Source organism: Nansenia antarctica (genome assembly GCF_963989245.1).
Source record: "Nansenia antarctica genome assembly, chromosome: 1".
NCBI classification, from domain to species: Eukaryota; Metazoa; Chordata; class Actinopteri; order Argentiniformes; family Microstomatidae; genus Nansenia; species Nansenia antarctica.
In genome coordinates, this window is record NC_137674.1 from 97,830,313 (window position 1) to 97,850,651 (window position 20,339).

General features: G+C 46.2%; 2 protein-coding genes across 10 annotated transcripts in view; one reads left to right on the top strand and one right to left on the bottom strand.

Moving 5' to 3' along the window:
• The first annotated feature begins 786 nt into the window (after positions 1-786).
• Positions 787-5,830, top strand: usp1 (ubiquitin specific peptidase 1). The gene is made up of 8 exons (XM_080542717.1): positions 787-971; positions 1,621-1,750; positions 1,871-1,972; positions 2,116-2,285; positions 2,774-3,552; positions 3,833-3,997; positions 4,195-4,396; positions 4,558-5,830. The coding sequence occupies exons 1-8, from the start codon at positions 802-804 to the stop codon at positions 5,420-5,422; spliced, it is 2,583 nt and encodes an 860-aa protein (XP_080398843.1). The 5' UTR covers positions 787-801; the 3' UTR covers positions 5,423-5,830.
• Positions 5,831-8,426: 2,596 nt separating this feature from the next.
• dock7 (dedicator of cytokinesis 7) overlaps positions 8,427-20,339 on the bottom strand; it is a gene marked incomplete at its 5' end in the record, with an annotated part of 45,054 nt that continues 33,141 nt past the window's right edge. For 4 of the 9 annotated variants that reach the window (XM_080550199.1, XM_080550198.1, XM_080550195.1 and 1 more), the window contains 16 exons: positions 8,427-8,633; positions 8,937-9,104; positions 10,064-10,170; positions 10,607-10,750; positions 10,962-11,198; positions 11,357-11,446; positions 11,600-11,725; positions 14,463-14,477; positions 16,046-16,177; positions 16,470-16,613; positions 16,904-17,096; positions 17,405-17,505; positions 17,627-17,785; positions 18,106-18,258; positions 18,385-18,519; positions 18,658-18,754. In XM_080550199.1, the coding sequence (XP_080406325.1) occupies positions 8,591-8,633; positions 8,937-9,104; positions 10,064-10,170; positions 10,607-10,750; positions 10,962-11,198; positions 11,357-11,446; positions 11,600-11,725; positions 14,463-14,477; positions 16,046-16,177; positions 16,470-16,613; positions 16,904-17,096; positions 17,405-17,505; positions 17,627-17,785; positions 18,106-18,258; positions 18,385-18,519; positions 18,658-18,754 (2,044 nt within the window). In that variant the 3' untranslated portion in view covers positions 8,427-8,590. Of the gene's footprint in view, positions 8,634-8,936; positions 9,105-10,063; positions 10,171-10,606; positions 10,751-10,961; positions 11,199-11,356; positions 11,447-11,599; positions 11,735-14,462; positions 14,478-16,045; positions 16,178-16,469; positions 16,614-16,903; positions 17,097-17,404; positions 17,506-17,626; positions 17,786-18,105; positions 18,259-18,384; positions 18,520-18,657; positions 18,794-20,339 lie in introns of all 9 variants that reach the window. The other 5 variants (XM_080550197.1, XM_080550196.1, XM_080550193.1 and 2 more) reach the window with 3 other exon arrangements.

Consider the following 20,339-nt stretch of genomic DNA (forward strand, 5'->3'; position numbering starts at 1 on the left):
ACGCAGCTAACTGCGTGTGGTCAAAGAGGCAATGCAAGCCTATGCATCCTCTCTGATGTGATCTTATCTTGCCCCATGTCATGTCTCAATTTAGCTAGCAAGTTAGCTACTACAAGCCCCATTTGCACTTTTGATTTTGTTTAAGCCAGCAGCATTCCAGGGCCTTGTCAGTTCCATGTTGTAGACACACGAGCTATTTGGATTATCATCAATCGACGTTATGTTCAAATAGATACGAGGTCATGAATATGTGACACTAATTTGTCTAAACAGCAATTAATTTGTTGGGTGCCAATATACAATGACACATTCATCACGCCCCTCTCTCTTGTACTTTCGCGTTGTTGCCAGTGAGCGGCGCTGTTGCGGACTATATCCAGGGTATCCGCGGTGTCTTGAAAAGTATTACAAGTTGATAAATCAATTTTTGGAAAATCAAGACCCTTAATAAGTATTAAAAAGTCTTTTTTTATGAGGGATTGAATTTTGTAGGTATTTTTTTGAATTAGACTCTGTCCAAAGAGTTTGAGTCCTAAAAACCTTTAGTAAAAGTTCGTGAATGTATTAGTTTTATTAAAAAAACAAAGATGAACCGGAAATTGTGTTGTATGATAGTGGTCTAGTCTATTGCAAACTAAAACTGTTAAGTTAAAGGTGTCACTGATGTAAACGGTTACAGCTCGAAGTGGCGGTGTGGTCTGGAAAAATATTGACATGGTCTTTAAAAAGTCTAAGAAAGGTATTGAAATTAACCTCAAGATTCCTGTATATACCCTGTGCTCAGACTCTGGACTGTGGAGGATGCCTGGGCTACAGGGTGAAGCCGTCGTTGCGGCCGTCAGGAGTCCCGTCAAGAAGAGCAAACTCTCTCTCAAGTTCTTCCAGAAGAAGGAGACGAAGCGAGCATTAGACTTCTCTGAACCTCAAATCTCTGAAGAAACCAAACCAGCGGAACCCAAGGAGCCTGCCAGGTGAGTGTTTTTTTATACCAGTGAAAGAAGGAATGATGTGGAGAAGACAAGCAAGGGAATGCTAGTAGGGATGCTCCGATCTGGATTTTTGGGGCCGATACCGATCACCGATTTTTTTCCTCAAGATCAACCGATACCGATTTTTTTTTGAATACATAACTGTAGGCCTACTGACTGGATAGCCTACATATTTTTTGCTTTTTAGACAAAAGTTTTGATCCATTAGGCACCAAGCAAACGCAGACCCATTTTTATGGCATAGTAAAGGTCTGGCCTATCACCCAGTTAGGGCCTGAAGCCCAAGTCAGTCGATATGGCTGTATAAAAGACATCATAAACGTGGCCTTCATGGTTTACATACTGTTACGTCCTCCTATGTTTTCTGTTCAGTTATCTGTCTTCCCCAGGAAAAAAAAAAAAAAGATCGGTTTTTGCGATCGGCCATTTTTGCCGATCACCGATCGAGTCATTTGGAGTGAAATCGGCCGATTTAAATTGGTGGCCGATAAATCGGAGCATCCCTAAATGCTAGATGCTAAGTGGCATCCGGGGGATGACTCACCGTACCCTAAACCCTAACCATAACCCCTACCCAATGATGTCTTCGAACTAATAACAACTTTTATATTGTGTATTTCTTTATTTTCAGCTTTGACCAGGTGGTACCTGCCCCTTGTCCGACCTCCCCCATCCTCCCCAGTGAGAGAGGGGATGCCCTAGTTCCCTTTGTTGGGCTGAATAACCTGGGGAACACCTGTTATCTGAACAGCATTTTGCAGGTGGGTTATTTCACCGGTTTAATTACGCTATCTTAAATAGATAAATGCAAGACAATTGCTCATTATCATGCTAAAGTGTTCACACATTGAATTGCTTCTGCTGTCATTTTTCTCTTTCAGGTATTGTACTACTGTCCTGGGCTCAGAGATGGTGTCAAGAATCTGTACAGTTTGGCCAAGAGGAGGGACAAGCTTAAGGAAGAAGTGTGCAAAAGTGATGAGGTTTGTCAGCTAACATGTTAAAAAACAACAACAACAACAAAACATTCTATCATATAATGCCATCTTTTAATTGGAACGGACGGAGCACATGATTTTTCAAATATACAGTACCGGTAATCTCACAATGTGTTATTGTTCTGAAGCAGGCAGAGGATGCACAAGAAGCGTCACCGGTTCACATGGAGCTGCTGGGTAGTTTCTACAGCCTGATCACGTCTGTGGAGCAGCTGCAGTCGAGCTTCCTCCTCAACCCTGACAAGTACAGTGACGGGGAGCTGGCCACACCCCCACGGAAACTACTCAACACACTCAGGTCAGACTCCAGCCCTGCGGCTAGGCCCCTCAATACAATATAGGGTCTCACAGGATTGAAGGCAACGTCTTGGTTAGCAATGGGACATGAGTCACACTCATTTGATTTTCTGCCTTTTAATTTTTGGTAAAAGTATGTACATCATTTTGGCTGGTAATCAGAATTAGGGGTGGGCATCGACGATCGATAATTGATTGATAAGGATCTTGGTCGATCACAAAATAAAACATTTGGTCGATCACAAAAAAAAAAAAAAAAACATTTTTTTGTGATCGACCAAATGTTTTATTTTGTGATCGACCAAGATCCTTATCGATCAATTATCGATCAATTATCGATCGTCGATGCCCACCCCTAATCAGAATCAATCCAAGTCAGTGGCAGGTGCATTTTCTCATCCGGCAGACATCTTGTCTGGTAGACCAAAAAGTGGACATCATGCCTTCTTAATATGTTGTGCTGACTTACGGTTTTGTTTGTGGGTACAGACAACTGAACCCCATGTACGAGGGCTACCTACAGCATGACGCCCAGGAAGTCCTGCAGTGCATTCTGGGATACATTCAAGACGCCTCAGAGACCATCAGGAAGGAACAGCAGCAGCAGGAGGAGGAGGGCAAGAGTGATGAGGTGACCGAGGTTAAGCCCGACAGCAACGCCCCTGTGGGTGCCGGTGGAACTGCAGAGGAGCAGCCCAAGTCCTCAGAGGAGGAGGACGACGGTCAGGTCAGCGGCAAGAGGAAGAGCGACACGGAGGCTGGTAACGCCAAGAAGAAGCCCAAGTCCCTCAAGTCTAAGAAACCTGCCGAGGACGAGAAACCCCTCACCCGCTCCAAGAGGAGGTCCTCCAATGACATCACCCTGCACAGTGCCAAAGACGAAAGGGGGGAGGAGGAGGAGGAGGAAGAGGAGGAGGGGAAAAAGAAACAGGAAGGAGGGGAGGAGGAAGGGGAGCAGGGTGGTAGCGATGGGGAGGGGAAAGACAAAGAGGAAAGTGCCCAGAAAGAGACAGATGTTAAGAGAAAGAAGAGGTCCAGGCTGGGCTGGCTGAGGCCTTCAGGGAAGCAGCCCAGCATCTTCTCCAAGTTCCGCAGCATGGGCAGAATCAGCTGTCACACGGGAGGGAAGGAGCAGGTCAAACCAGACCAGGACCAGGAGCCTCAGAGGACCGACCTCTCTGAGGAGAACGCAGGAGATCACAGGAGAAGCAGCCAGGAGCCCGTCTCCCTGCCTGAGGGGCATGGAAAGAAGACTACTAAAGTTGAAGGTGAGGATTGACTGCTAGTTGAATTCAACCCCCCCCCCTGCCTAGGAGACATACCTGTGGCAGACTAGTCATGGTCCTGGTAAAAATGCTGATCAGGGCTAAATCAAGGCCTGTTTAAACAGGGGGGGTCAGACCAATAAAATACTGGGATTTTTCCTTTTCAGGAATTTTACAGCTATGTCTGTGGAAATAGATTGTGTTCCTTTTGATTTGATTTAGCTGTATTCAGTCTATCACTGTGTTGACTGTTCTCTCTCCCCCTCTCCTTTCTCCTGTCCAGAGAGTGAGGGTCTGGACCTGATGGAGCGTCTGTTCCAGGGGCGTCTGGTGCTGCGGACACGCTGCCTGGAGTGCGAGTGTTACACCGAGAGGAGGGAGGACTTCCAGGACATCAGTGTCCCGGTACAGGAGGACGAGCCCAGCAGCCCAGACAGCAGCTCAGATGGTTAGTATACACACACACACACACACACACACACATACACACCACACACATACACACACACACACACCACACACACACACACATAGTCACCACTCAAACAAGACTCTTTCCTATATAAAGCGGAGGGAAAACCAAACCAGCCATGCAGCAAAACTCTAACCAACTCTAACTCTTCTCCTCTGCCCGTGACCCCTCAGTCTCTCCTGACCCCAAGCCCAACCTTAAGACGCTACGGTGGGCCATCTCTCAGTTCGCCTCGGTGGAGCGCATCGTAGGAGAGGACAAGTACTTCTGTGAGACCTGCCGCCACTACACAGAGGCAGAGAGGAGTCTCCTGTTCGACAAAACCCCCGAGGTCATCACCATCCACCTCAAATGCTTCTCAGCCAACGGCTTAGAGTGAGTGTCGTTTAGAATGTCTTCTGTCTAAAAGCCTGCTAATATGTTCCTAGTGTATCTCTTAGTAGATGTGCTAATTATCTCTGTCTCTCAAACATATATCTTAGTAGATTTCTCTTTCTCCCATATCTCATACTCACTGACTTCTCTGTGTTATTCAGGATGGACCCGTACGCGGGCCTGTCCAAGGTGAACACGCCCCTGCAGACTCCTCTCAGGCTGTCCCTAGAGGAGTGGTGCACGCGTCCCTCGGCTACCGGGGGGCAGCACTACCAGCTGTTTGCCGTGGTCATGCACAGCGGCGTCACCATCAGCAGCGGACACTACACCACCTACATCAGGATGATGGACCTGAAGGACACCACCGTCCGACTGTCTGAGGAAGACGAGGAGAAGGAGCACAGAGAGGGGGGGCCGGAGGAGGAGGAGGATGATGAGGAGAAGGAGGGAGGAGGAGGCAAAGGGCAGCAGTCAAAGGAGGAGGTGCTGGACTATGACGACGGCGAGGTGTCTTTTAGCCTCAGCGGGATGGGAAAGAGTGGGGCTGCTAACGCCGCCTCAGTGAGCACCACCAACAACAGTAAAATGGGGGCCAAGAAGTCCTCTGAGGGGGCTGTGGGACTTCTGGGTGGCCAGAGGTCCCTGTCCAGCAGCTATGACCTGGGAGGCAGCAACAAGCAGGTCAACCCAGACAAGGCTACCAACGCTGGGGCAGAGAGCTCCAGAGCCAAGCGCACCTCCAGCGCCGCAGGACACAGCAGTAGCGGTGGTGCGGGGGTTAAAAAGGAGTCAGGGGAGGACGGCGGGGACGAGGAGGCCTCGGCCTCTGCAGCGGGCCGGGGGGGCAGGGTGGCCACAGAGCAGGCCCTGAGCAGCCTCCTGGAGTACGAGGACAAGTGGATGCTGTTTGACGACTCTGAGGTGCGTCTGTGTGACGAGGAGGACTTCCTGAAAGCCTGCTCCCCAGAGACCTGCTTCACCTCCACACCATATCTGCTCTTCTACCGGAGGACGGCCAGCCAGTGATGGGTGTCTGTCGGCAGGGGAACACTAAGAGGAGCCTGAATAACCAGCAAAACTCTATAATGAATCTTTGAATTCGTTTTTAAGCTTTTGTTAGGGTTAAGGGGTTTGGTTAGGGTCAGATTTAGGGCTGCACCTCATGCTTTTTAAAAAATCGATAAATTTTATTAATTCATCTGGTATTTTAAAGATAATTTTTAAATTACTTGATGATTAATATAACAATTCATTTACCCAAAAGAAATATCAAAAACCTTTCAATATTTTATTCAATCATCTTCTCTTAAAACCAAACAAATGTAACAAAGTATGTACTGCAGGGCATTATTCCGCAGCCCAAAAAATAGCCCAATTTTAACTGGTAATCTCCGTTTTACAGTCCAACATAAAATCTCTCCAAAATAAAATTAAAGCAAGAGCTTGTTCAATTCAAGTAAAAGGAATATAGTGCAGCCATCTAGGGATTTGGATTCCTTTTGTGAAAAAAGTCCTCCACACTGCTCTTTAAACGGCCGAATAACAACATTAGATGACGCAGGGTGTAATGTTACGCTAGCAGCGGTGCAGAAATTACTTTTAACATGGGAGTTGATGGAGAAACGTTTAGAAAATCAATTTTAATTGACTACTACTAACAAAAACACGTTTATTAATAATCCTAATATACCATGCTTGGAGGGTGGGGCTAAAAAGTAAACAAGATTTCCAGTGCTGTCTTGCAGCCGTCTTGCGCTCTGGGATGCTTTCTCTTCAAGTGTTGGTGCATAGCAGTTGTACTGTTGTGATGACCATTTCTCCAATTTGCAGAGCTTACAGAGCACCACATTGTTGGGTCTCTGTCTAAAATACTCCCACACTTTGTTAGATGATCGTGAATCCATGCCTTGACCGGGCTCAGCCATCTTACTTATTTGCGACGCGCCGACGCAAGTTATACAAATTAACGTATTTCCATAATCGATTACGTCGATGAGTCGCCCCAGCCCTAGTCAGTTTGACCTGGTCAGGCTGTCAACAGGATGCTGGTCAGGAAGGTCCCTTTAGTCTCTCCCTTGTCTGACGCACCCTCATCTGACCTGTTTCTATGCTTTTGATACTCTCTCACACTTGCTGTTGTGTATGAACCTTTTTTTATATAGTCCCTCGAAATGTTGTTTGTAACATTCAGTACATCCTTTTCTTTGTTGTGCAGGGAGTAAAAGTCTGCACGGTGTCCAGTCTTTGGACTTCATTCTCACTCAAACTCAGCACCTTAGCACTTATAACGGTGCTTTCAGCAACCCATGTCTGCCACCCCCAAAATGTGTCAAATTTTCTGATTCTGTACGGAAAGTAATGTTTCTCCCTTGCACTGTTTTTATAAAGAGCACATATATTCTTGAACATGTTTATTCTTTCATGGCTTTCTATGCAGGAGAGAAGCATGTCTGTGATTAGACGGATGCGTGTTAATAATTACTGTAGGATTGTCAGGAAGAAACAGTTATGTCTTTGTGTTGGTTTAGGAAGGTTTCTACATTGAGAAATAAACATTTCTTGGTTCAAGTCTTTATTCAAAATGCTCTTGTTTTCTCAACGAGGAAAAAGAAGAACCCTTCACAATAATAGTTCTAAGTTCCGTAAACTTCTGTATAAAGTTCTGTATTGATGTTACTCTCAGGTTGAGTATCTGGAGGGTGTAGACTGTCCATGCATGGTGTCAGGGCTACATTTAGTTTCTCTCCTTCCTTATAGAGCTTTATTCTCCTCACTGTCCTGCCCTGATTTAAGCTAGAGGATTCCTTGTTTACATTGTTTATGCAAATTACTTAATTTTAAAGAATATTTCCTTACCTTCAGATACTCTAAAGATAGAATTAACTTGTTTGAATGAAACCTGCCCTTCATCTGAATACTCTCACAAATGGTCTATTTTTCTGTGCTGTTTTGTTGTAGTATTGTACAAATAATAATAAACACCAGCATATGCAAAGATGTGTGTGTCCAAAGATTATAGCCCTTCACGTCCTCTCCGTTCTCCTTCACTCCAAGTATTGGAGTAGAATATCTAAGGGGAGGAAACTAGATCTTCTCTGGGACAGCTGTGGCTCAGGAGGTAGAGTCGACGGTTCAACCCCCAGCTGGCCACGTGTCGAGGTGTCCTTGGGCAAGACACAACCCTAAATTGCTCCCAATGAGCGGGCCGGGCGCCATGCATGGTAGCTTACCATTGGTGTGTGAATGGGTGAATGAGAGGCCATTGTAAAGGTCTTTGGAATAAGGCGCTATAACAGGGTTCCTACAAGTTTCAACAAGTCAAATTCAAGACCTTTTTAGACTTCTTTGGATATAACTTTAGACCTATTCGCGACACCATATGATAGCTTTTTGTCATCTTCGAGGTGATGAAATTAGGGATTTCACTGCCATACAGACAAAAAAGGAAGCGAATTGGCTTTTTTTTTGTTCCAGCTTGATTAATTAAAAATAGATTTCCTTGCAGGATCTCATTTTTAAGACCTAGCACCACATTTTCAGACCGAATAACTGCCATTTGAGACCTTTTTAGGCCTTGTAAATTGGAATGCTGGATTTTAGACTAAGGCTTTTAAAGACCAGAGCGGGAACCCAGTATAAGTTCAGTCCATTTCCTCCAATGTGATTTGAGGAGAAAGCGAGGGACGGACAGAGAAGACACAATTGAGTACCCATTGAGACATTAAAATATTTATTTAGTAAAATATTTAAAGTAAACAAAAACGACATAAAACTATTTAAGGAAGTTGAAAACATTTCCCTAACTTTAATAAAACGGATGTCGCTTAACTAAAAATGATAAAGCATCATGATAAATAGTGGTACATTTTTTGCTTCTTTTTTTTTCTTCATTTTGGATTAAATAGTAAACTTTCAAGTCGTAAAATGCATTGATACACGGTAAAAAAAAAAGTGCACACATGAAATTGAATACAGATGACACAATATCGTACGGAGTAAGATCCACTTGTTTAAATCCACTGATTGCGTAACAAACTGTCTGTAAACGAATAAGACACTGGAATGACGTACCAAGCTTTAACACTTCTGCTTTTCACTTGCTATCGGGAACACTGACTTTCTGCAGACACTCTCATATTTACACATACTGTATGAATAAATTAAGGTTGCGATTCTCTTCTCTTTCCTTCATCTTCAAATGTCAAGCTTGCGGAGACTCATTCTGCTGAAGGAATCTCTGAAAAAGATCAAAATCACAAGATAAGTAATTGAGACATGAGGAAGTCATAACAGACCCGAGACGACAGACAGTTGTATTTTACAAACAAGATTCCAATCTGAATAACAAACTACCTTGTCAAGCTGTCCGTTTGCTGCATGTTGTAACAGAAGCAGAAGATAATATGAAGGCAATTTGTTATGAGAGAGAAGTGCAGGTATATATATGAATGCATGCATTAAATCTAAAGTCAGACTCAGTTCCTGTGTGTGTACACACACACACACACACACACACACACACACACACACACACACACACCTGTGGGAGTTGACCTGCAGCACAGGTTTGTAAAGCTGGGGTATTTTTCTGTTGATGAGGGGCTGTAGCGCCTCCTTCAGGCGATGGTAGTTCTTCTCCAGTTCTCGCTGATACTCCTTCTGGTCTGGACCAATCAGGCTCTTGTTTTTGCGGAGGGCATCTTCACACCTGTGTGTGGAGAGCAGAGAGAAGAGGGGTTGTATTATTAATGGCAAGTGGGAAATATTGTATGAAAATTCCCATTCCCTCACATGGGGGTACAATGACTTTCAGTTCCTGCCCCCCCCGACCCCTGTGGTCAATCCAACCTAGCCTTTGCACTACTGCTAATTGCACACACCCCATGTCAATGACACCCCATGTCAATGTGAACACTCAATTACCCTTTGCACTCCTGTTGTTTACAATTACTACCTTTGCACATACCTCATTTGATATAGCATCTATGTATACATCTGTGCATACCATACTGTACATAGCTCATAACAGTATATACCTCTAACTACCGTACTTGCCATACTGTACCTATCTCTATTATGTTTCTTTTTAGTTTTTTTTTTCATGTTTGATATCACTATTTGCACTTCTGGTTAGATGCTAAACTGCATTTTGTTGTCTGGTACTTGTACTCCGCAATGACAATAAAGTGAATCTAATTTCATCTAAAAGTTCTGAGGAACTGACGAACTGAACTCACAATACAAGTAGAGACAATAGTATCCAGACCTACAGAGCACAACATCCACACAGCACATAATGGGCTGTCATATAATGTGAATTAGGAAGTCATTAAAGAAAGAAAAAACAACAGTTTAATTAACCAGTTGTATAATGGGTAGTGGATAGTGGTGGCCTTGGGGATAGTGAGTCGGACTGGTGATCAGCAGGTCATGAGTTCAAATCCCACCTGGGAACACCACCACTGGTGTGCCACAAACAAAGACTATGATTCACACAAATTCTGAATTTATTTTGCAAAGACTTTTTATGTAAATATTTGCCCTGTGAATTTAGGGCACTTAGCCCTAAGTTACTCAAGGGAGACTGTGTACCCTGTAATCTCTAATTGTTAGTTGCTTTGATAAAAGCTAAATGGTAAACATGTACAATGACAGCATAGTGTCTACCTCTTAGTGAAGTCCTTGAAGCACAGTCGTAGTTTGTTGTGGTGTCTGTAGAGCTTGGGGTCGCTGGGGATCTCAGAGAGGAACACCTGGGCCACCTCCAGAGGTCCCTGAAGAACACACACACATACATCTTTATCTTCTTTTAACATTTTCTCTCCGGTTTTGTTCCTGTGAAGCAAATTGGGTTGCATTACTGAATGAAATGTGCTATATGAACAAAGTTGGATTTGATTTCATGTAGAGAACATTACTGGACCCCCCCTCCACCCCACCTTAAGGCTTTCTGACAGACATGTCGTCATGTTGTGTCTGTTGGACTACATACCAGTTTTAGCCCTTAAAGGCTAGGAGCTTCTAGACAGATCTAGCATTCACAACGTGAGAGTTCTAGTAGTCACATTAAGATCCAGCAACAGTTTGTCAGTGTGGGAATATGTGAATGAGACATGAGTAGTTAGTCTGTTATAGTATGTTACTAGTACTACAGGTGCATTGACCAAGCTCAAGAGTAGCCGGCCAGCCCTCTCTCTCCCTCCCTCCTACCTGGTTGACGGTGGTCCCCACAGAGCCTTGCAGCACCATCTGCAGCATCTTGGCATCGGAGGGGTCCTGGTGGGTGGCGAAGGCCAACTCCTGGGTCTTCTTCTGCATGTCCTCGATGGCCACCTCGATGGGCATGGAGATGATCTGAGAGGGGACAGGAGAGACAGAGGTGAGATGTTCGAGAGAGGACATCCTAGAAGGATCAGCTGTGTGTGTGTGTGTGTGTGTGTGTGTGTGTATGTATGTATCAGTAGATGAGTTGTGTGCTTTATCAGTCAGCTTCGCTCGCTTTGTGTGTGTGTGTGTGTGTGTGTGTGTGTGTGTGTGTGCAGTACAGAGTGTGTTCCAGTCTCACCTCCTCTTTGTGGATGATGTTGATGCGGGTCTTGATGTAGGGGAAGGCGTGGGAGGTGGTGAGGATGGTCTTGCGTTTGTACTGCTCGTGCAGGTCCCCGTGCGCCCGGCCGTCCAGGGTGAACGGCGTGCAGTAGACGAACCGCCGCAGGTTGTAGTTCTTGTCAAAGTAAGTGATGCGGTCCTTCATCTCATACGTGTCGAAGTACGGCTCCACATACGTGATCTGGACAAAAGCCTGGGCAACACGCGCACACACACACACTCGTCAAAGACTATTGGTTTGTAATCCCAAACTTTGTCAACCCTTGTCCCCCATCCCACACACCAAGCAACAGGGACAGAAGGGCAGTCATTTGAATGATCTTGTATGAACACACTCCCACACGAGCTGACCTTGTTTGGGTCCAGTTTGCACTTGTCCACTGGGTTGGAGTCCTTAATGACTTCCACCTGGTCCTCTCCATAGCGCTCGCCATAGAACCCCTGGGAACAAACAAACAGCACAGGGTCCAGTTAGTCTTCAGGGCAGACAGACAGACAGATGTACAGACTGTACAGGGGGGGCAGAGGGGATGAGCAACCATTTCGCAGACTGACACAGGAGGCCATCATCTCTCTAACCCAACAGACATTTACCTCCAGTCTGTGGGAGATCTCCGCTAGCTTGGTGATGGCGGGCTCTTTGTACACAAACTCCTGCTCGTCCAGGTCCCCGAACTTCGGTCCGTAAAATCCGACTCGGAAGTACGTACCAAACATTCTCTTCCCATCCTGCGAGACAGAACATTAGGGTTTTATGTGTGTAGACACAACATTCAAGCGCAGACAGTAGAACGACAGCACGTTTTTGTACACTGTATCTGTGTGACCCCAAGGTCCTGAGTTACATCACAGTTCAGGCATCATACATGAGCTGGAACCCCTCCAGCAGACAGGGAAACCCTGACGGAGAGGATAACGAGTTTAAGTTCACTCAACCTAAACATCGTGTCAATATGGATAAGACCGGACCTGATTAATGGACACATGTACATGTTTGCGTAGACGAACCGCCTGCAGATGGCAGGAGGACAGGAAATATCCTGTGTCTGGAAAACGTGCACAGACCCAGACAAGTTGGAAAGAAGAAATGTTTTAATAGATTATCTTAAGAAATGTTAATAGATTATGCTCTTCCACTTTTAGCATATCTACCCTGATGCAGTGAGTCTTATATACAGAGGATGCCATGTTTGTTAATCTACCATCCCTGATGTGTGTGTGTATTTCAGTGAGTGTGTGTGTGTGTGTGTGTGTGTGTGTGTGTGTGTGTGTGTGTGTGTGTGAGTAAGTATGAGTGTGTGTGTGTGTGTGTGTGTGTGTGTGTGAGTTTGCAACTGAGTTAGATGTCAGTCTAGTCAGACAGTGTCAGAGCGTCCCCAGTGCCAGTCTGATGCAACTCTCAAAGCCTCCTGGGTAATGTCAGCTCTGCTCTAGAGTAACCCCATTCCATCACCTCCTAGGCATCTAGGAATGCTTCTACCAGGGGCTTCATCGCTATGAAGTGGTTCCTAACAGCCCTTCATCATTCTATTTATTTCATAGTATAAACTAACAGACATGTGGAACATAATCAGGACAGAATGTGCACCTCAGCCATGATGACTACGCAAAATCACATCAGGTCAGTGTCCGTGACCGCCTCCCTGCTACAGTTACAATGTTGATGTTCAGCTTGGAGGAGCATACAGACAGTAGACCATGACTAGAAGCACAACCTGTAAACTTAATACCAGACGGTAGAGGAGAGAGCTAGAGATGCTAACAGATACAGACTGAGTTGGTAGAGGAGAGAGCTAGAGATGCTAACAGATAGACAGTCAGCACACAGCCTTGAGAATGCTTATAGGGCGACAGGGTTAAAGGGGAGAGAGAGCAGCTGAATGAGAGGAGCCGAGGCCGAGGCCTTCATCCAGCAGAATGAATAACGGTGTGTCATCCAGGTCTCAGTAAGAGACGGCAGGGATGTGGAGATGAACGTGTGTGTGTGTGTGTGTGTGTGTGTGTGTGTGTGCGTGTGTGTGTGTGAGAAGAAGAAGGGGGGTGGACGATGGAGTGTGTACAAAAACAGGTCAGGACTGGGCCAAAGCAGGCTGCCCTTGACATAACCTGAAATAGCACTATAGCCTAAGTCTGCTATGTTTTATGATTTATATTTGATGTTTCCTTTTGAAAAAGTAAAACAGGAATAAAGTAAAGCCTAAAGTAAACTAGGAACTTACCACAACACACAATAAGTAAAGTGGGAAGGAAGGGTCGGCAACCAGGGGTAATCAAAAAGGAGAAAACAGAAGACATTTGAATTAGGACCAGGTACTTCCAGAGACTAGCAGACAAAAACACAAACACAAACAAACCAAGACAAATAGACAGCACCGTTGGTAACAAAATCTATCTTTTTAAATTTTTTGAGAAAGAACAAAACACAAAACAAAACACAGACAAACTCAATGGCGGAGGATCCATAACAACATGCAGAGAAAGTGATTGAAGTGAAAGACAAGGAGAAAGAGAAAGAGAGGTAGAGAGATCCTCCCAGAATAAATAAAAAAAACCTGCAAGTCAGGAGACAGCACTCCCAGTGCTTTTCTCAGAGGAAAAAGGAGTGATCTGTCCCATTTCATGCAACAAACCATGAGAAACATTCAGAGAGTTAATAATAATACCTGTTAACACAAGGACAGAAGGATGGATGAAAGAAAACTCAGGGGTCGATTTAGTTTTGTCTTATTTCAAATAAAAGGGGAGAAAAAACTAAAGTCAACTCATCAAAATCATCAAGGGACAAATCAAGTTCTATCATCTAGTTTACTGTGACTTGCACCATCTTGGAAAAAAAAAATCTTTAGGATTAGAAATTTGGATCCAGTTCCAACTGCATTAGGCGAATGCGAGTTTTGCATTCATCTGTGTGTGTGTGTGTGTGTGCGCGCACACATGTGGATTTGTGTAAAGAAGGACCTATCCTGGTCTGGTAAACAGTGCACTGAAATCGAACCCTGTGGCTGGACATTGGATGAGATGAGAGATGTGATGAGAGCAGAGCAGACGTCGGTGGCAGACTGACAGATGAGAGAGATGTGGTCTGACAGGGGTGCAGGAGGTCACGCATTCACCCAGACATTGTCATTAGTGTCACACACTGTGGTGGCTGGCTCCTCATGCATGGCCTGCCTGAACTGTCACATTACAGAACAACCTCCTCTTCCACGGAAAGAGAGGAGAGAGGAGAGGGGGAAGGAGGAGGAAGAAGAGGAGGAGGAGGAGGAGGTTGCTGCCCGTACATGGCAGCAACATCAGTCCCCGAGAACGGACAGACGGACAGCCATCGACTCCAGATGTTAATGTGTCGTATGTGTAAAAACACAGCAGCGGAGAGCAACAGAGCGCCCACAGGTAGCAAAATATGAATACACAACAGAAAGGTTGTAACAGCAAGCAGTAACCACGAGCAACCTACCTCCCAGCCAGTGCTCTGTGTGACAAAGAGAATAACAGGAACAAATATGAACACACGGTCACATGACAGCAGCAGAGGAGAGTACAGCCCCTCTGCTGGAACACACACATAATACTGTTCATAGCCATAATACCAGGAAGGCCGGCAATGGTGACATTATGAAAGCCCACCCAAGAACACATTTTTTGAAAAGAACAGTGCTTTATAGAGCTAGTACAATTTGGAATGGATTACCTCTCGATATCCGCCAAGAAAAAAGTAAAAGGTTATTCAAAAAGAGACTGAAGAGGCACCTATTAAGTGGCTGATGACAGGAGCTGTTTTATTTCACTTTGTTTATTTTGGTTGATTCCTTTTTTCATAGAAGAGATGACTGCGTTAGGATCATGTCTTTATAGGTCTTTATATTTTAATGGATTAATAATATTTGCCCTTTTTGTAAATTTTTATTTATTTTAGTTTATTTTGTTGTATTTACTACTGTATCGGGGGGATAGTGTGTGGATGTCGCGGAGGGTCACGCATTGTCCCTTTAATGTATTATATGTTGTATTAATGTATTAGGTGTTTGTCTGTTGATTATATGTGGACCCCAGGAAGATTAGCAAACTGCTACGGCATAAGCTAATGGGGATCCTTTTAAATAAACAAATAAACAAATAAACATACACACACAAACCTGCTGGAACACACACATACACACACAAACCTGCTGGAACACACACATACACACACAAACCTGCTGGAACACACACATACACACAAACCTGCTGGAGCTAAACACAGCCATGGGAGCTCTTCTCTATAGCAGGGTAGTACCGGTAGTACACACCACACCTAGACCTAAGTACTTCATCATCTCCATTATCACACACACACACACATCACTACCCTAGAGAATTTCTCCATGGCAGAGCATGCATGTTCTCTGTCTCAATTCCCAGGGGTAAACAAAACAGTTCCAAAGGCTTTGGAAAACAGCTAGACAACATGTACCATATTCATGCAAAGCAATTCTGTAAACACTGGGTTAGTTTTGGACGTTCCAATGTGCACAAAGATAGAATATGTCACACGCTGCTCTGAACATCATGACAAAGTCCTGTTCCTGTGAGCCACGCTGTCCTAGAACCCAGTGACTCAGACGTCCCAGCCTCACACAACCTCTACTGCAGTGGAGGCGGGGGAACGCACATTGTAATGCACGAAATGGAATGAAGAACAGTATCAATTCTCTTGATCGATACCATTCCTCAGTCCGTTCCACGCATGACAACGCGCCCCGTCCTCCGATTTCTACCTCCACCAGCCTCACAACCTCTACTGAGAGGATCCACTGGGTCCCAGTGGTTTTAGGAGTTGACATTATAACGACAATTCCAAATGTCCTCTATGCTTTACCGATGAGGGACATTTTATGAAAATAAATTTCAGCTAACTTCCTGAATTGAAATGGAATTGACCCCCCCCAACCCTGCTTGGGCATAGAACTGTCCTGACGGGTGGGTTTACCTCCTGACAGCTCTCTACGGCCTGTCTAATGCACAGAAGGAAGGGGAGATCTGTACGGCATGTGGATTTACCTGGTGGACGATTTTGCCAAAGGCTTCCTGTAGTTTACCATGTATGGTGGCCAGCTTCTTGGCGTCTCTGTTGGCCTCATGGACGGGGATGAGGACCTTGTAGACCTCGTTCACCGCCTCGTACATGCCAGCCTGGGTGGAGGGTGGGGGGGGTATTTTAGTGTAACACGACGTGCACGTCTTAATAGGGGAGAGACCTTAGAGATGGGGCCCATTCATATTGGCACAGATACTTGAAGGGCTAAAGCTTTAAGAATGTTCTCCTGTCGCAAACTCAGCCGCTGTGTGTGCCATGAGAAGATATCTATTAAGTTAGATGTGCCTAGTTAACTCGTGTCCTCTAACTCGTGTCCACTAGTCTCCTGTGTGTGTGTGTGTGTGTGTGTGTGTGTGTGTGTGTGTGTGTGTGTGCCTTGTGCCTCACCAAAGAGAAGGAGGCAGCACCCTGCTCCAGCAGCCCCACCAGGCCAGCCTCAGTGAAGTACTTCCCAGAGCAGATGCCCTCCTCGTCGGGAGAGACCACGTCATCAGACACCGCCGACTCCTCCAGCACGTTGGACGAGATGTTCTGACAGACAGGACAGAGAGAGAAGAGAGAGAGAGAGAGAGAGAGAGAGAGAGAGAGAGAGAGAGAGAGAGAGAGAGAGAGAGAGAGAGAGAGAGAGAGAGAGAGAGAGAAAGGGGGGGGGGTTACTCAGTGTTGAGCTGTGTAGCATCATAGGTGGTTCAATTGAGTAACACTACTAACAATAGCAGGAAGTACGCGTGTGATAACGGCCAATACGTAAAGTAACATAGCTAGAGGTCAAAGGTCACGAATCCTGGTCCAACTGAAGTCCACCCTGATTGGCTCCTTACCTGGAAGGTGACACAGCCCACAGGGAGGTACTTGCGGTCCTCCAGCATGCTGAGGTACTCTGCCACCAGGGCGGCGCTGTGCACCAGGCACTGGGCTGCCTCCGCGTGGTTGGTCCTCTCAGAGTGCTTCCCCGCCATGTTCTGCAGCCACGTCAGACGCAGGTCAGGGGATGTCTGGTAACCCTTGGCGATCCTGTAGTCAGAGGCAGAGTTAAGTATCCATAATGACACTGATTGTTTGAGTATGTTAGTCTGTGTGTTTGTGTGTGTGTGTGTCCAGTGTGTGTGTGTGTGTGTGTGTGTGTGTGTGTGTGTGTGTATGTGTGTGTGTGTGTCCACTGTGTGTGTGTGTGTGTGTGTCCAGTGTGAGTGAGTGTGTGTGTGTGTGTGTGTGTGTGTGTGTGTGTGTGTGTGTGTGTGTGTGTGCGTGCCTGCAGGTGCGCGTGTGTGTGTGTCCATTGTGTGCGTGCTTGCGTGTGTGTGTGTGTGTGTGTTCTCTACCTGTACATGAGATCTATCAGCATCTCTGGGTCTTCCTGATGCTCCTTCATCTTGACCGTGTCTGACAGGATCATGTGAAGATTGAACACGAGGTCTTGGACCTGAAACAAACCAAGATTGTTCAACATTATCACTTTGTACTCTAAAATAATAAAGAAAAAGACTCTGTGTGTTATCCCGAATGGCATCATTATCATGTTGCGTATTGATCTCCAGGGGTACCTGATCAGGGAAGGTGGTCTCTCGTAGCTCCAAGTCCTCCTCTGCGTAGGTCAGGATGGTCTTCAGGGAACGTCGCAGGAATTCCTCGTTGAAGTTCTGGGACGTTCCGACCAGGGAGGACAGGGACATGGTCACCTGCATCTTCACTCTGGCAAAGTTCTGGAGGAGGGCGGAGTAAACAAGGAAAAACATCAGGACGACCTCAATCTCCACTACAAAACGCACACATAAATCAGGGTAGCTAGCGGAGTCAGTTGAACGCTATGTCTGTGACTGTGTCTGTTGTGTGCTGTCACCACCCGACGAAGACACTGTCGTTGAAATGTAGTGTGTGAGCTTTTGCAGTCTATAGCCTATTGTTTCGCTCTGTCACTTAAGACTGTATGTGCTTTTTGTGAGTCCATGTACCACACATGCAAATACCCATTTAAAAAAAATTGTCTGTCCGTGGCCAGATGTTGTCCTGATGTTGGACTCACGTTGCCGATCTCAAAGTTCTGCCTCATGAGTAGGTAGAGGGAGGCGCTGGCGTGGGCTCGGATGGTACCGATGCTGCTGCTGCAGTTCCTCAGGAGGCGCAGACACAGGTCAGCACACTGCTCCGTCTCCTCCTCAAACAGCAGCTCTGGGAACTACGCACACGCACACGCACACACACACACACACACACACACACAAACAGATTGAATATCCTACCAAAGTACAGTTCAAACAAACAAAATGACAGAGAACAACAACATTGACATGTTCTCTCTCACCTTGGAGACAAGTGCTCTCTGTGTAGCGAAGCAGTGCTGCAGGTAGAGGGCGCTCTGGTTACAGGCCATGCTGTGGAGCAGCACCTTCAGCACCCCTCCCAGGATGCTCTCCTTCGACTCAGTCACAGACACTGTCTGTACACACACATACGCGGACGAAAGAAACACAGATCAAATCTCAAACTTCAACCCTGTGTGTGTGTATGTATGTGTGAGTGTGTGTGTGTGTGTGTGTGTGTGCGTGTATGTGTGCTGTCACCATCAGTTCCATACCTGGACAATGACCTCCAAAGTGTCGAGAATAATCAGGTTCGCCTCCGTTGCCAGGTTACCGTCGATAAGTGCCTCGTGCTCCAGCTCCGCTCTGGTCCTGCCACAGGGAACAGGAAGTAACAGGGGGTCACACACTCTACAAAATGGCCGCCAACTCCATATTTTCTGAAGTCCCCTTGAATGCCACACAGCACAGCGTTGTGACCGTGATATTCAAGCCATTGCACAGGACAGGGGCTCTCTCGCGTACAATGTAGAAAGCTTTGTATGGAGGAGAGGGATATAATACATATACATGCACAGTGTCCGGCGTAAGTCTTGGGACAGTGGAGCAGTACTTTCGCAGGGCACTGTATATGTTTTAGGATAGTTATGAGGAGTTACACACCTATCGACTAAAGACTCCTGGGTCTGGATTCTCCTGCTGCGTAGGATGCTGTCTCTAAACCTGCACGGCAACAGTCCTCACACGTTTCAACACCATACCACAGCACACACGAGCGACACGCAGGACGGAGAGCACACCGAGAGCAGAGGAACCCACGACACCCCCCCATCCCATAGGAAGCAGAGGTGAGGCATGTGGATGAGGTTAGGGAGGGAGGGAGGGAAGGAAGGGAGGGAGGGAGGGGGCACTAGTAGAAGATAAGATGTCTGTGGAAGCTTTGACCACTTCGATCAAAGTTCAGAGGCGCATTACCGTTGTATGTGAAATGGACAAACGGACGGATCTGATATAAACCTGTTTAAGAAGAGCCACTTCATTCTGAACGGCACAAGTTCCAGTGACTTGTCCCAAGGGAGGAACTGAATCGTGACTGTTATAAAACCATCTAGTTTCTTACCGATATTTGGCTAACCATCAAGCCATTGAGGAACTTATTCTCTAACCCTACTATTGATGACAGAATCACGTTTGTGATTTGTACCCATGAATCCAGCCCCAATCAAAGGGAGAGAGAGAGAGAGAGAGAGAGAGAGAGAGAGAGAGAGAGAGAGAGAGACGTCTTTACCCAGACGAGAAGCACACTGGTTAAAAAAAAAAGCACAGCAGTCCCACTGCACCAGAAACAACCCAAGCACCGTTACAGGAGGGCCAGGGGGGTCGAAGGGGGTTCAGGGGGGAGGTCTTAACTCAGGAGGTAAGCAGGAGGAGGAACTCACGAGCCACACACTCCAGATGCACCATACCATACCTGACTGCCCTGAGGCTCCTACACGCACACAGCAACATGAGAGAACACAGGGAGGAATGGGTTAACAGCACAGATGAGACCGGTGAGACAGATAGACTAACACACGCACGCACACGCACCGCACGCACACGCACTGCACGCACACGCACTGCACGCACGCACGCACACACAGGATCCGTATTCACAGAGCTTCTCAGGGTCAGAGTGCTGATTTGATCTAGGATCAGTTTTTTTTTCATAATGAATGAGATTCTACAGACATATTGGGGGGGGGGCTGATCCTAGATCAGCACACTGAGACGCTTTGCAGATACGTGCCCATGTGGGCTTTAGACAAGATGTATACCGGTACACCAGGGGACGCTGGTGGTGGAGGTAGAAAAATCGGAGGACGGGGCTGATTGTAATGCATGGAAGAGCATGGTATGAAAAACACGTCGTTACCCCGGCCTCCCCCTGACGGACCTAAACCGGCCTGCCTCTGAC

What these genes read in the sequence shown, in the direction of transcription:
- usp1 (XM_080542717.1), top strand. Translation starts at nt 802, where the DNA reads ATGCCTGGGCTACAGGGTGAAGCCGTCGTTGCGGCCGTCAGGAGTCCC. An exon ending in GAACCCAAGGAGCCTGCCAG is followed by an intron (nt 972 to 1,620) that starts GTGAGTGTTTTT and finishes CTTTATTTTCAG; the next exon opens with CTTTGACCAGGTGGTACCTG. An exon ending in AAGTGTGCAAAAGTGATGAG is followed by an intron (nt 1,973 to 2,115) that starts GTTTGTCAGCTA and finishes ATTGTTCTGAAG; the next exon opens with CAGGCAGAGGATGCACAAGA.